The following is a 15,955-nucleotide window of genomic DNA, read 5'->3' as shown; positions in this document are numbered from 1 at the left end:
CAACAAATAATGAAGCAAAACTGGACAACTTTAACAGCTCCTGCCTAAAAACAGAGATGTAAAAAGCCACATTTGTGGGTTTGATATCAGAGAAATAGTTATAGCACAAAGAAAGCCACTAGAAAAAAATACTTCACAAAAGATAACTACCCTTTTCAAAAGTTATTCCACTGTATATTCATATCACAAAATATTTGTCTTGACGAATGAAGAGAAAAATTAAAAAGTAAGCATGCATGGCTAATATGTTAGAGAAGGTGCATCACAATTTTTTCTCTTTTAATTTGGGCAGAATACAGTCTTAAGTCCTTCTCTGCTCTCTCAATGCATGACTTACTTCATACATCACCTAATTACTGCAAGTGTTGACAGACTGATCTTGGCAAACCACTTTTCAGAGTGTTGTATGTTCCATTATATTTAACAAAATCTAAAGCAAAAGTCAGTTATACTTCACTTCAAGTATTATTTCTGTCTCTGTGTTATGAAGTTCCTTGAATAGCAAAAAAAGAAAAATCTACAAATTGTTGTTAGGCTTAGTTTGAGTCATTCAAATAGATGCACCATAGTCAAGATCTTTGAGTGTGACTGGAACTTCTGGGTGCTGGAGGTGAAAGGGCATTTAAAATTATATATCTCTTTGTAATGAAAGGAAACCAAATTTTAGTTTAGGAGTTAAAATGCTAGTTAGCTTTAAAAACGTCATTTTAATAAAATATTAATTGTAATAAAAAATACAAGACATGATTAGTTTTGATCATTTTCCATTTGAAAAAATCCCCAAAATTGATATTCTTGTTTCTAAAATCTTGTGAAAAATGGTATACACTGCATTCATTAGAATATGAAAAAAAAAGACAGAGAAATATTCTAAGTATATCCTGAAAAACAGGAATTTGGAAAAAAAAAAAAAGATAAGGATTGATAATTACAGTGCAATTCTGCCCCACAATGACCAAAACCATCAATTTTTTGGTTTCTGTTCAGTTTGCACAAGTACTGGTGCTGGTGCTCCATTGCTTGGTTTAATCACACCGTTAGATATTCAGCCAGCTCACTCTGAGGTCGTGAGCCTACACTAATTCTGTTCTTGTGAAGGATTAATAGAATTGTTTCCAGCTGCATTTCCAACATCATTGCCATATAATCCTATTTATAGAAATGTTGTGGAATCTACACTAGCCAAGCAAAAGATGGTCCATATCTTGCTGATGCAAATACTTTTAAAATGTGGTGGCTGTAAATACTTGTTCTTTTGAGATCACTGAGGCTTGGTAAATTCAAAATGAAAAGTAAATTTATGGGGCACGTTCACAATCAGTAAATTCATTCTTAAAATTCAAAGATTTTTTTGTTTGCTTGCTTGCTTCTAATGGAAGACAAGAAGGAAACATTGATAAATCATTTGAACATTATTTGTGCTCTTACTCTATTTCCAGATGTGCACATTATACAAACTCTTTCAAGGAACCTTATCTTTTAATTTGTATTTTGAACTTGTGAACAATAGTTCTTCCTTGGAATAATACAAAGAGATCTATTGTACCTTCCAGAGAAAGCTGAGTAAACTCAATGGTAATAAGCATCAGCTCTAAAAGTGGTCAAATTATGTTAAAATAGAATTATAAATGAGGAAAAGAATATGATAATAATAAAATCAACCAAGTTACACTTGAAAGCACACACTTTGCATAATCTTAAAATATTAATTTCAATTCTAATGCAAACAGACAAAAACTCAAGTATAAAGACATTTGAAGGGTACAAAGAGTTATAGAATCTATTTATACATCAGTGGGATCCTCAAGACCTTTTTTGTTTGAATCACAATATTCCAACTAGCTGCAGCCACAGGATGGTGCTCATGGGCTTTGTATACTACATTACAAATCTGGGAGCAGGGGAAAAAAGTGAGAGAGGGAGGCAGACTCTGCACTTGGTAGGCTGTTCCATGTTCTACCCCGAAATACATGAACCAGCAAGCAATCATGGATTGTGTTGGTTTACCTCTCTACATTTACCAAGTCTTCAGGGCCACTGCAAATAGACTGATCCATCAAGGGAAGTCACTAAATGCAACCTTTTTGGACATCATCTAAGCTTTGATACTGTATCTCACAGAATCCTTCTGTATTGTCCAGCACACAGCTGAATAACTCAGTTATGTGATAGGTAAGCAACTGGCTCACAGGTCAGGCAAAAAGAGTTATAGTGAATGGGGTCACATCAGACTGGTGACCTGTCACTAGTGGGGCTCCACGGAGCTCCATCCTTGGCCCTGTGCTCTTCAAGATCTTCATAAATGGTCAAATTAATGACCTGGATGCAGGACAGGGAATGCTACATAAGTTTGCTGAAGACACTTAAGTGGGAGGAGCTATCAACTCCCTCGAGGGCAGAGAAGCCCTGCAGAGAGACCTCAACAAATTAAAGGACTGGAAAGTCAACAGCTGTGAAGTTTAACAAGGGCAGGTGCTGGATTCTGCACCTGGGATGGGGCAGTGCTGGCTGTTTGCATAGACTGGGGAGGAGAGGCTGGAGAGCTGTGCCATGGAAAGGGACCTGGGGGTCCTGGTCAATGGCAGGTTGACCACGAGCCAGCAGTGCCCTGGCAGCCAGGAGAGCCAACCCTGTCCTGGGGGGCATCAGGCACAGCGTTGCCAGCCAGGCAGGGCAGGGGTTTGTCCTGCTCTGCTCTAGGGCAACCTCACCTTGTCCTGGGTGCAGTTTTGGTCACCACAATATAAAAATATATTAAGCTATTAGAGAGTGTAATAAAGGAGGGCCATGAGAATGGTGAGGGGTCTGGAGGAGAAGCCATATGAGGAGCAGCTGAGGTCACTTGGTTTGTTCCGTCTGTAGAAAAGGAGACTGAGGGAAAACCTCATTGCAGTTAGAACTTCCCTGTGAGGATAAGTGGAAGGAATGATGTTTTCACTCTTGTAACAGGACCCAAAGGAATGGCCTGGAGTTGAGTCAGGAGAGGTTTAAGTTGGATGTCAGGAAAAGGTTTTTTACCTGGAGGGCACTGGAACAGGCTGCCCAAGGAAGTCATCACAGCACCAAGTCCGACAAAGTTGAAGAAGCATTTGGACAATGCTCTTGGGCACATGGTGTGAGACTTGAGGAGCATTGCATAGGGCCAGGACATGGACTTGATGATCCTAATGGGCCCCTTCCAACTCAGCATATTCTATAATTCTATGATTCTATGTGCTGTTTCTTGTTCTTCTGGATATTACTGTTTAGCTAAATACATAAATTAGGGACTAAAAGAGGTACAAACTCTATCGTATTTAACATCAATGAGCTGAACATCTTTTTGCTTCAGAGGAATTTTTATCTTGCAAGCTACTTTTCTTGCCTGGTATGTGTATTGGCTGTTGCATAGAATAACTGCAGGTGACAAGATCTAGGTATCTGGTAGATGCTTTTTAGATCTAGGAATGCTTTTGAACCTTTGCTATAGAAAACAACTGGACTTAAAGAATTCCTTTAAAGCTCAAACACTTATGCAGTTTAACTGGAAAGACATCCATGCACTATGAATTTGGACAGGAACCTGCAGCAATCCTGCAGGAATCCTACTCAGCAACAGAAAGTCTTGGTTTACACTTAGTCACAGTCATCTCCCTGTGACTCACTGCCTTCTCCTTCTCTAGAAGGGGCTTCTACTTACATTAAGAAAGTATGCACATATCTGTATCACCTATGACTGATTCTTAACTTCAATACTTCAGTGATTTCATTTGTAATTTTATACAGGCATGTTGTAATGAATATTTTCATTCACCTCTTAAATTCTCAGGACTTACAGACTTTGTGAATAGTAGCCTTAACTGTAAATTCAGTAGGATATACCACAGGGCAACTCATATTTCCATGAAAATATAGAATATAGATTCTGCAGTTCCATGTACCATTGCTGTGTCTATCCATATGGCAAAAAATGCAGTTGTGTACTACAACACATTTAATCAAGGTTTATACTAAGCCTGAAAAGTGTTGGAACACTTTTATATAAATATTTCCCCAATGAGTCACTAATCCACACATCTCAATAGCTGGCGTGGGGAATACTTGCATTCCAAGCCGTACTGTGGAGTAGGCAGCTTCTAAATTATTTATAAACGAAGTGAATAAGGAACTTTGGAGAGAGGAAAATGAGTTAACAGATAGCAAACCCAGAGGACCGAAGACGCTGGCAAGCGCAGCACCTGCCCATGGAACGCTGCCCGCGCCCCCGGCCCTGCCTCCCGCGCACCTGGGCGCGCCCCCGCCGGGGGGTCGGGCTCGGGCTCGGGGGCGGAGGGTGGGATCTCAGGCATCGTTTATGCCTCTTCCCTCCCCCCCTCCCCTTCTTTCCACCTTCTGCTCTATAATTGCCCGCCTCCTTTCTCTTCCCGTTCGCCTTATCAGATGCGGAGCGGCCAGCGGGGAGGGAAGCGGCTCTCCTGCAGCCGGCTCAGCAGCAGCAGCTCCCCGTGAAAAGGAGCGGCCGCTGCCCGCCGGCCGCTCCCGGCTGATGCCCGCACAGGTCGGTGTGCGCTGCCCTTCGTCCCCATCCAGGGCGGGGTCGAGGCGTGACCGGAGCGCTTCCCATCCACCTGCCCGGCCACCTCTGCGGCGGCAGGACCGGAGCCCCGGAGAGAATGGGGCGAGGGAGGAGGAGATGGAGGAGTGGAAGGCGGCAAGCTCAGGCTAGGACTGGGAAACCCCTTTAGGAAGCCCCCTGCAAGGGGGGCTTATAGCTGATAGTGATCAACCCCGATCAGTGCCGCTGTCGGTGCGGCGGAGGCGCTGGCTGCTGCCCGCGGTGCCTCCTCCCTCGCTCGCTCCGTGCCGCGCTCTGTCGGGGCAGTCGCTCCGCCCCGGCCCCGCGCGGCGCTTTCTTCGCGGGGCTGCCCGGGCTGGCGGGCGCGTCTCCGCTCCGGGCCGGCATTCCATGGCTCTCACGGGGCCATTCCCCGGCTCAGCTCGGAGTCGGAGAGCTCCGCGCTGTTCGTGCCTCAACCCGGGGTGGGGGGCACTCGCTTCCACACGGGTGGGTGCTGGTGGCGGGGGGTTCCCCAGGGAGAGTCGGAGGTCAGGAGCCGAGCTCTGGAGAGGCGAGGGGGAGAGCGTAGTCCTGTCCCTGTCCCTTCCGCCGCCTCCCTCTGCGGGGCCGGGGCACGGCAGCTCCGGCTTTGCCCAGGAGGAACGTGAGCGCGTTCCCGGGCAGCGCGGCCGCTCCGCAGAGAGACACCGAGATAGGGAACAGCCCCGACGGACCTGCCCGTCCCGGGGACCGCGCCGGGGCTGCGCGGAGGCGGCTCAGCCGCCTGCCCTGCCCTGGGTGCGCGGAGCCGGGGCGCTGCGGAGCCCCATTTGTCCCGCTCCGAGCTTTCGAGGGCGCAGCCTTCCCTCAGGAGCAGGTGCCCTGTCGCCAGGCCCGTGCCAGGAGTCCTGGAGTCCGGCTGCGAGAGATGCTGCGCGGAGCGGGGCTCACCTCATGGCTTGCTTGGTGTCTGCTCGTAGCGCTAGTCTGGCAGATAACTCATCTACCACATACTTACGAAAAGGTGAAATATATAAAAAGCAGCAGGAATAGGATTTTTTTTTTTTTTTTTTTTTTTTTTTTTTTTAGTTCCAGACGATGTCAGCCACAAGGAGGCTGCAGACAGGGTTTCCTTTCCTGATTAAGTGAACCCTGGCATGCGGATCATTGTAGAGGTGAACTTGTGTGTAGCTGATCCACCACCAGTTGTATCCATTCCAAAAAATCTCATTTCTCTGGCTTTTCTCTAAAAGCAGAAGTAGAGAATGTTTCTAACTCAAATTACTGATCAGTTAGTGTTTATAAGTCTTGCTTTGAATGAGGGTTTATATCAAATGTAGCAGAGTGGGAATTCAGCCACCACTGAGTGAATATTTTAATGTCTGGGTTATTATGGGAGGCAATCCACACATCATCTGTGGTAACTGCCTGTAAGAATTAGTTGTTTGCTGTTGTGTGAAGAGTCTGTTTTTACTTGATCCCAGTTGTACTCCTGAGTGAGGAGAGAATCATCAGTATCCAACATGATGTAGACAAGAGGTGGATTTCAGCCTATTTTGAGATACTTTCAGTTTTTCCTATTGCCTGTCACTGGCAGCTATCTGCTGGCTGTGGTCCTTGGGTGTTTGACACTTTTGTTCATGTAGTAGGAAACCTAGGAACTCTGCTCAGGTTTCTGAATTCTGTATGGAGGATGGGTCTAAGAATTCTACATAGCAATATATTAGTTCCTGGTGCACATCTTTGATTTGGGATCTAGATATTTTCCTCTGTCTTGTAAGATTTATACTATGAGGGATGGATTCAAAATATGTGTTTAAGTGATGTAAAATTTGTTGATAATTTGGTTAAAACTTTGATAACCTCCTTTGGAAATGGAATTTGCAATGTATAATCCCCTAGGAGTTGTGTCAAGGATTCATGACTTTGTGCCAGTAGGCATGCCAAGTCCTGGCTGCAACTATAGCAGGTTGCAAATACTCAGAAGGGGATGTAGGTCTTATCCTCTTCTCTTTAATAATGATTGAGATACTTCAGTCTGCTTTTTATATTAGATAGTGAATGAAGCACTTGCTGTGTGCCTTCAAGAGAAGAGAAACATGGAAGACAAATACAGTGATGGTATGTCAGGAATATTAGAGAAATGGCAGAGGAGGTAAATGGGAGAAACGTGCTAAACAGAAATACATAAACCAAAATTTACCCAAGTAAGCCTTCAAATGCTCTTTGCTGACAGCAAGAAATCTACTATGAACTATCTTGATTTGTTACTCCTGTAGAATTTTACCAGGAGAGGACAGAAAAATATCATCTTGGCCCAGAAAATTGGCTAAAACTAGTGCAGTAAAGTTGAGTGAAACAGAAATCTTTCTGAGTATGGTGCTAGGCATCTGTTGATATATCTTGAGATTGGTATTGTTTTTAAGCTAGCTTCAGTGGTCAGGTAAATTAACCACTCTGAAACTTCCTCTTTGGCACCAGAATTGTTTCCTGTAACACAGCTAGTTCACCTAGGACAACCTTTAGTGTTCATATACTGCAGCATTCTGAAGTGTTGATTTCTCCTACCTGATTAAGTAAGTGTAAATGGTTTTGGCCATGATATTACCTACTGTAGGTGCAGATAGTATGATAGAGAGCACAGAATAAGCTAAATAAAGTAGGAAAAGGAAACTGGACAATGAGAAGAGGATGCGAGTTCCTTCAGAATAAAGTTCTGCCTTTTTAAAAAGCTTCAGAGTTCTTTGCCACAGATATCTTAGTAAGGTTCTTACAAAACTGAATTGTATAGGAATATATGTTGAACTTTGTTATTTATAGCATACTCTATTTCCAATGCTTGTGTATGTTTGGCAAAGAATATACAGTTTATTTTTATGTGGGCCAAGTTTTCAAAACTGTTGAATAGCCCAAGTGGGGTTCTTTGTCCATTTCAGGTAAAATGTTCTTTGGTCATAAAACTGCTGCCAGGAAAGTTTGTCTCCACTGATGTCTGTGGTAAATTCCTTGTTGTTTGTTTGGGTTTTTTTTCTTGTTTTTTTTGTTTGTTTGTTTTAATCAAATCCATATTTCCCTCACTATTTTCATTAAAGTGGATGCCTTCTTTTTGCCTGTTTAGTAAGTCCTTTTGTTCCATGTGTTTTCAGACCTGCTGATACTGTGTGTATTGAGGGGAAGAAGATGGTTGGTCGACACAAGATACAAAGCTGTTTTCTCTTGGCATTTCTATCTGTCACAACTTTTTTCATCAGTGATGTCCAGGGCCAAGGTAAGGCATAAATAAAAAGATGGAGCTTTTCACTCTGATGTGCAGAAATAGACCTTTTATTCCAAATGCCAGTGTTACTTCCTCCTTAGTAGAATGTGAATCAAATAATACTGAAAAGAAGCAGGAATTTTGCTGCTGAGCTTGGGGAGCAGGTGGGAGTAGAATTACATCTTCATGTGTGCTCTTTGAAGCTGGTATCTCAAATACATGAATTTGCACAAATCTTTATTCTCAAAATGAGTTATAAACAACATGTTTTTTACTCCTATTTACATGGAAGTATTTATCAGAAATTTCTCTTATTGTCCTCTAGATAACCAAATAAGTTTGAAGGATCAGCTGTGATGTGAAACTTTTATGGAATATGTATTTTTTCTCTTTTGGAACACTAACTGTTGTAGTGCTTGTATCATTCCATATTGCAAAGATCTGTTAAATATCACAGACTACTTCTGCAGCTTTTAAAATTAAAATCTCCTTTGTGACTATTAAAGGATACTCCTGGGGTTGGTTGTTAGGCTTACATACTTGTTGGATTGCATTGACAGTAGCTTGACTGCTAGAGAAACATTATCCTATTGCTTGGGGAAGAGGGAGGAAGAATACCAATGAGTTTTTATGATTTCTAAAGAAAGGCATTTCTCTCAACTTTAAACTTATGTAATCCCTTTGATATGAGATTGCATGGGCATAAATGGGAGTAGAATTGGATCCTGGGGTCTTTTAAAGCATTTTGTATAATGTGTTATTCATGAGCACATTTGGAGACTATTGGCAATGTGAGGCTTTCAAAATCTTGATAATGCAAGTAGCAGCGTTGTCCAGCCTGCGTGGCACTCGAGTGCTGGGGCAGCATACCATCTTGGATGTCTGGAAACCTGTGAACAATTTACAAGCTTCACCCAGAATTTAGGGACACACGTGTGAGTGGTCATGTTCAACATCGGCGATGTGAGGTGAATCAAGAAATGTATGTTCCCAATGTTCAGTGCATCATTCTGGTCAGAAATTGGGTCCAGAATGTTTGTGACTTAATGAACCAATAAAGCAAAGCATATGGTTAGTCTTTTCTCTCTATTTCAGTCCTAATACATATGGTTAAGATTTGCAAAACAGGACTGGGGATTGAGATCTATCTCCAGAAAGTTTTGTGAAATTCCTTGGTCTTGGAAAACTATATTCTTCTCTGCCTTTTTTAAACTTTGAATCAATCAGTTACAGTTGGAAAGTTTTCTCCCTTTAATACCAATACAATGAAATGAAGGTCAGAGAGGGTTTTTTTTCCACAGCAACCACACTAGCAGAAGCTAGAGTTGGTGTACTTGATGAATAAAGAACAATGCTTCCCTTGTTCTTAGACTCTTTCAGCAAGCATCAGCTATGGAATGCTGTCAGCAGTGTGATATTAAGCTAGTGGATCATTGCCTTAGCCCAACATGACTGTTATTCAATTGAATTAGGTGATATGAAATCTCTGCTCCATGCTCACAGAAAAAAATATCTCTTGGTACACTAAAAGTAATAAGTTGTTTCTCAAATTTTTTCTTTTCTCAAGGTTGCCACCTCTTGAATTAAACTCTTCATGCAGTTGGCTAAATATTTACAATTTAATACCATTTGTTTGTCTGTTTTAATCAACTGTACGCACTGCCAAGGTGTAGGAAGAGCTGGCATTAGTTCCAACTTGTGTTTCCTTCCTTTGGCAAAGATGCTCAGGTAAAGGTGTGTAATGGGACTTCTTGGAAAGGATAATATGTTTGTGAGACTGAAGCCAACATGCCTGAAGCTACAAATTATCCCTTCTGAGGAGCTATGTAGTTCTATCTCATTTTTTGCCCTATTGCCTTATAAACCACATAATGCTGTTCACTTTTACTCAACAACAATTATTTTTTCAGCACTGCTGTTTCTTCCCCATTCAATATAATGTATAAATAACAGCTTTTGTCTACTTATGTTCTTATGTAGTACATGAAAATAGTGCTGGGCAAGAAAAACCCTTGAGAATTTTTCATGTATTCATAAAGTAACTTTCTTTGGGAGTTTTTCTGTATTTAAAGATGGAAACTTTTCTTTGTGTAGCAAGAATTTCCATGTGTTACTACTGTAATTGCTAAGTAATTGCAGTGCATGTTAACTTGTTCAATTCTTATGACAACACTAAATTGAAAGCCACAACATTTAGTTACTATCCAAACTTAGACTATTAAATGTCTTGAAGAATTGTCCATAAGCAATTTGTTGTATTTTTCCTTTCCAGTAAGAGTTGAGAGTAAGAGTTATGTGTTTGTAGTGCTAATTTACCTGGTGGCATAAACCAAAGCCTTGAACTTGTCAGTTTTCTTTTGGGTGACTGCTCTAATGTTGCTGACAGCCATTCTCTTTTGCATTCCTGTAAAACCACTTAAAGAGATCTAGCTACTGGTTTTTATCAGTTAACTGACTCAGCTTGGATTAATTTTTTTCCCTTTCTGCAAGAAGTGAGATTTTGTTCCACAGACAATAAAGGTCCAAAGAAATAAAGATATCCTCTTCAGGTTGGTGAATGCGTAGTAATTCCCATCAATATTTTGTTGTCTGTTCGAGTGCTAGATTTTTAACTTCCTTAGCTATATGTACTTTTCTATGCCAGAACATTAGTCTTTGCACAACTAAAACACAGTTGATTATCTGCCTAGGGAATAATTATTTTCTTTCTTACAGTTTATTGCTGTGTGGGAATGTCCCTTCCACTGTACTGCTGCCTTTGATACAAAAAGTACCCAGTGAAAATTCACCAGTTATGTAAAGACTAATCTGGCACAACTTTTCTAGTCTTTCACATTGTAACTCTGTAGTATACAAAAAACCTTCTGGTGATTGTGTCCTTCTTTGCTTGTAAGGTCTGATTGTTTTTAGGGGCTCATAATTTACCTGTTTTGGTGATGGCTAATAGTGGTTAGGCCAGAACTATGCTTCTTTGTTAGAAGGTGATTTCATAAACTGTCAAGTTGAAAGTAGGATGGAAAGAAATGACAAGAAAGGAAGATGATGGCAGAGAAAGTGAACTCTGAAATTCTAAGACCTGTTTGGGTTTTTTTTATTTTTTTATTTTTTTTGGTCAGTCCTTGATGTTACTTTGTTGCTCTCTGCTCTGCTTCTTAATCCTCATACAAATTTACTGCTTAATCCCAGTAAAATCTGCCACTTTTTCACACTTGCAGACAGCCATTTTTAATTTTTTTTTCTATTCCTAAGGCAAAATAACAAAAGGAATTGTATTTTTGTGAACGTCTGGTATGATTTGTTACTCTTGTTCATTCAGCCCCAATTTATTGTGATTTATGTATAGCTCAAAGACACAATGAATCTTGAGAATGAATTAAAAGACACAATGAATCTTGAGAATGAATTAAAAGCTATAATCCATAATTACAGTCTGCTTGGCTTTAAAAACTTTTTGCCATAGTCTGTCATGTTTTTACAATTATAGCATGCTGAATGTTCTTGCAGAAACCTGCCTAGCAAAACATTTTGCAGTACCAGGGCCAAATTTTCAAAGAACTGATGTATTTGCATCGGTTCCTGCACACGACCTTGCTCGCAGCCTCTTTCTTACTAAACTTCAGGGAAGTGGCAGGCAGACTGAAGATGAAGTCTGACAAGATTGTGCCCAGCAACTAAGGAAATGCATGGGTTGGGTGTGAGCCCAGTGCTGTGAATCAGAACAGCCTTGAGTGTGTGGAGTTCATGTGCTGCTTGCTGTTTCTGTCCCATTGCCTCTCCTCTTGAGCTTGTTCTGTGAGGTCTTTGAGAATGCACAGGTGTTGTGAAGCTGTTCTGGTACTTATGTACTCTTTTTTCTGTGTTCTGATGTTAAGTCCTTCAAGGGAGAGAACTGCAGAACCTGCTCTTGGTCGGACAAAACTGCCACTTGGGGAATGAGGCTGGTTGCAAGGCAATGTATCTCTTGTATTAAACATTCAGATTCTTACTTCTAAGACCCAAAACGTGTTTCAGAGTAGATAACATGAAAAAACATGCATCTCTAAATCTCAAAAAACTACAGCCTACCTTTTTCCTTCTTTCTTCCCCCGGGCTGCTGGAAAAAGTAGCACATAGGAAAAAGTTATTGGTTCAGGACAGGTCTTTGGCTGCTGTGTAGCAGGTCAAATGGAGAGGTCAGAGATTGTTGGCCAGCACATTCTGCCTGTTGGCTCAGATGCTCCATGTGCTGTAATCCTTAAATCTCAGAAATATCATGAGACTGTTGGTTTATTATATCTGAAGGACCAACAGACTGTGTGCATGAGCCTAGTCAAGTAAGAGCAATCTTAGCCTTAGGGAAAAGAAATTGACACTTGCCTTCTTCAGATTCATTTTCCTTATTTCTTAGATTTACTGACAGGAGCCTTAAGGATGCAGTGGCAAAGGCACCAAGGATTTGGAAAATGGAGACTGTTCAGGGGACTGTGGAGACAATGGGATGAGGAGGAGTAAGGTTGGAGGTGTTAAAGCCTCTAGCTTTTCTGTCGTTCAGCCTCTGGGTATCTTCCCTGGCTGCCTTTCCATGTAGATCAATTTGCTCTCTATGAGTCAAATTCTAATCAAATACATAAATATTTCCCCTTGTTGACAGACTTGGATACCCCAGGCTGCACTGCCAGCTGCTCTGCTGCAGTTCTGCAGTGAAGAAGGGATGTGCCCCCCAAAGCAAAGTGGAAAGGTTTTGTAGAGTATGGTCCTGTGTCAGTGAAGTTTCACTGAGCAGTGGGATGCAAACCTGTGAAAAACTAGTTTATGTGCAGAGACACAAAGTTACTGATATTATGGCAACAACATGGGGCAGTTTTTCCATTTGTTCTTGTGTGGGTTGCTTCACTGATATATGGCCTCTTGTTCAATCATTTCATGCTTTTATTCTTTTCACCTGCTGCTTCAATTTGAAACCTAGGTGATGGCACAATATAAACAGAAGCCAAATTTTACTTACTATCCACATTGCTCCTGTCTAAGTCTTGACCTGCCTATGCACGCCTGCTAGTCTTGATGAGACTGAAGCAGTGTTTGCAGCTGCTAAGCTTTGTGCTGCTTAAGCCAGGTTTGCAAATTGGGCAGCTGCTGTTCCCTTTGCCTTGTGCATGCCTGTCTTTTCTCTTGGTTATTCTCTCCTCACAAGGATTTGAAAATTTGGCCCTGGATGACATTAATTGTGGGGAAATGCCCACAGTTATGAGAGGTCAAGGAGTGTAGGTCATACATATTTTCAGTGTAAGCAAGAGAGCAATTTTAATTCTCATATATTAACAAAGAGCATTTTTATTACCAGCTTTGCCTGCTAAACTAGTGTCTTAACATCTAACATTGTTTGTCTTTCTGTCCTCTGCTGTTAGATTGTTTAGTTTGTTTTGTAAAGAGATAAATAAAAGGTCTGTCTGAGGGAAGTAGTGCACTTGGGGATGTCATTTTACAAACTAATAAACTGATTTATGTGACATTATAAATAACTTGCATCCTTTACCAATAAAATTTTGTGTTGTCTTCCTATATGTTTATTTTTGTTTGTTTAAAATTGATTAGTCTTTATTTGAATTTAAAATGTTGTTTTCTTTCCAAACTTGCAGTGTCCCCACCAACAAGACTAAGATATAATGTAGTGAGTCCTGACAGTGTACAGATCTCTTGGAAAGCCCCTAAAGGGCAATTCACTGGATATAAACTTCTTGTCACTCCAAGCTCAGGTAAAAGTCTGTATGCTCTCTTTTAAGGTGAAAGAACGGTCTTCCTAAGGCATAAAAGCTTTTCAGAGTTTAGTATCATCCTCCACAAAGAAATTGTGATCAAGCTTTGGATAATGAAGTAGTGGCTGGTCAACAGAAGAGAGACTGATTTCACTAGAGGGTGGTCAGGCACAGAAAATGCTTAAGGCAGCAGCAGTGGGTCAATGCTAGTTATGCTTTGTGTATAGTCATTTGGAATTGTCATTGACCATCTGTCTTTGCCTTTCTTCCAGTGGGGTGTAAGAAATCTAGTAAGTGTTCAAAGGAAAACACTGGAATCCTAATTTAGTCAACCTTTAAGGTGGATCTCCTTGTCCCTTATGTCTTAGTGAGCACTCCTGAAAAGATCAGAAAGAAATAAAAAAACAATCAATCTAAAAGTTTTGTATGAAAACTTGAAAAGATAGACAACAAAGTGGCTGTATATAGCTATAAAGGTCCTGCTTCTGTACTTTTAAAATTAAATTTAGATACAGAAACAGTTTTAACATACAGCTAAAATACATCTTTCTATATATTGGCATGCAATCTTTATATGTAAATGGACATAGAAATGTTTAATATTTGTATTTATACACGAAATTTTCTTTGCCTGAGGAAAGTTGGCAAAGCAATAATTCAGAGGTGATGTGGGTACAGTGGGGTCAGAACTGGCAGCCAATCACAGAGTGAAAACCTGTAGGTATGATATTACCACTTGACAGATTTTTGTAAAAAAAGTGGTTTTGCTGAACACCATGGCTGTTTCATGAGGCCCAGATGCAAATGCTGATCTTAAGAATGTTTCTGTTTAATAAAACTGTTGGACTGCCTATCTTGTTGCTTTTCTGGGGTGTTCTCTTGCCTGGCTGTATGGGTAGTCCCAAAAGTGGAAAAAGTGGGAATGCTTAGGTCATAGTAGAGCTTGAGGTATTTTTGAGTCATTATGTTTACTGTGCTATAAGAAAAGCAAACAAAGTCATGCATTTGTTGGTTTTTTTTTTTTTTTTCTTTTCTCTTATAGGTGGAAAAACAAATCAATTAATTCTTCAAAATACTGCAACCAAAGCAATTATCCAAGGTCTCATTCCAGATCAAACTTATGCCCTTCAGATCATTGCATTCAGTGAAGACAAGGAGAGCAAGCCAGCACAAGGCCAGTTCAGAAGTATGTGTCTCTTTATGGCTGACATACAGAATGTGTCAGATATTTAATGTAACTTCTGGAACTGTAACAAGACTTACACAAAGGGGAATGATAGAAAAACATTTTTTTAGTGGAAGGAAAATCAAAGCTGTGTATTTTAACTGGTGTAAGTACAGGTGGAGGGCTGAATTGATTTCATAGTCTATTGGGCTATCTTTGTTTCTATTGGATTGGCATCCCTTTGTTCCTCATTTCATTAGGAAATTATCTGGTATTTCATGGCAGAATCTTCAGTGAGTAGAAAGAAATTGTTGTATTCTGATAATTTAAAAATCTCGTTTTTATTAAAAAAATGTTATAGCTGTGACAACTGGCAACTAGATGCTAGCTCAGTAGTATGACAGGCTGATTTCTTAATGGTCTTCAGTGGTCAAATATGTTTTAAAAATTAAATTTGTATATGATCAAGACATGCTCTTAAAGTCTAGATCATAGTGATATATACACGTCTTATCTGATTTATCTTGATATTCATGTTAAACATGTTAAATATGATTGGTGGAGATTTGGTTGATAATGTGGCAGTAGAGGTAGTACAGTTGAAAGCCTAATGAATTCTCTGACACTAAATTTTTCTCGCTGCCTTTGCTAAACTGCCTTTCTCTTAAAACCAGCATGAGATAAAATATGCTGAGTACTTGATGTGGTGTGTATCCAAGTTTTTTAGCTTTTCATCACTACAACTGTGTATTTACTACCTTAAGTTCTGTCCTGGTTAGGAAACCCACAAAACCACAGATCACTTTAGCAATAAAGAAAAGGCCACAGAAGGCTACAGCAAATTCTATAATATTAGGTGTAGCTGTTTATGAAATGGCATTTAGGAGAAATAGAGCTGGCAACTTGATTTAAGAATATGTTCTATTTAGTATACTCTCTTTGGTGCACTTAAGGCTGGAGTTATATTTATAAACACGATGCCTTTCATGAGTAAAACCAGATACAGCATATATACAAATATTTTTTTTACTCTCCTGTGTTATAGGTTTTTTTCTCCTGTTCTCTGACATGTGGCCACTAATTCTTGAGATGAGAAAAGGTCAAATATATAAAGAGCTTTGAGAACATCATCTGCTTTAGTGCATTGGAAATATGGTTTTAATGCTGTGGAGCTGTAACTGATGTACTAAGAATTCTCAAGCTTACAATAAAATTTTATTGTCAAAAGAGTATTTCTCTTTATATAGTGAGATGTACATTCTTAT

The 15,955-nt window shown here is 40.3% G+C and overlaps 1 protein-coding gene across 6 annotated transcripts in view; it reads left to right on the top strand.

Moving 5' to 3' along the window:
* The first annotated feature begins 4,399 nt into the window (after positions 1-4,399).
* The window catches only part of COL14A1 (collagen type XIV alpha 1 chain), a 109,273-nt gene continuing 97,717 nt past the window's right edge, over positions 4,400-15,955 (top strand). For all 6 annotated transcript variants that reach the window (XM_056486015.1, XM_056486013.1, XM_056486014.1 and 3 more), the window contains exons 1-4: positions 4,400-4,537; positions 7,684-7,805; positions 13,409-13,525; positions 14,568-14,711. In XM_056486015.1, the coding sequence (XP_056341990.1) occupies positions 7,718-7,805; positions 13,409-13,525; positions 14,568-14,711 (349 nt within the window). In that variant the 5' untranslated portion in view covers positions 4,400-4,537; positions 7,684-7,717. The remainder of the gene's footprint in view (positions 4,538-7,683; positions 7,806-13,408; positions 13,526-14,567; positions 14,712-15,955) is intronic.

Source organism: Oenanthe melanoleuca, chromosome 2 (genome assembly GCF_029582105.1).
Source record: "Oenanthe melanoleuca isolate GR-GAL-2019-014 chromosome 2, OMel1.0, whole genome shotgun sequence".
Lineage (NCBI taxonomy): Eukaryota > Metazoa > Chordata > Aves > Passeriformes > Muscicapidae > Oenanthe > Oenanthe melanoleuca.
This window is presented reverse-complemented; position numbering and strand designations above follow the sequence as displayed.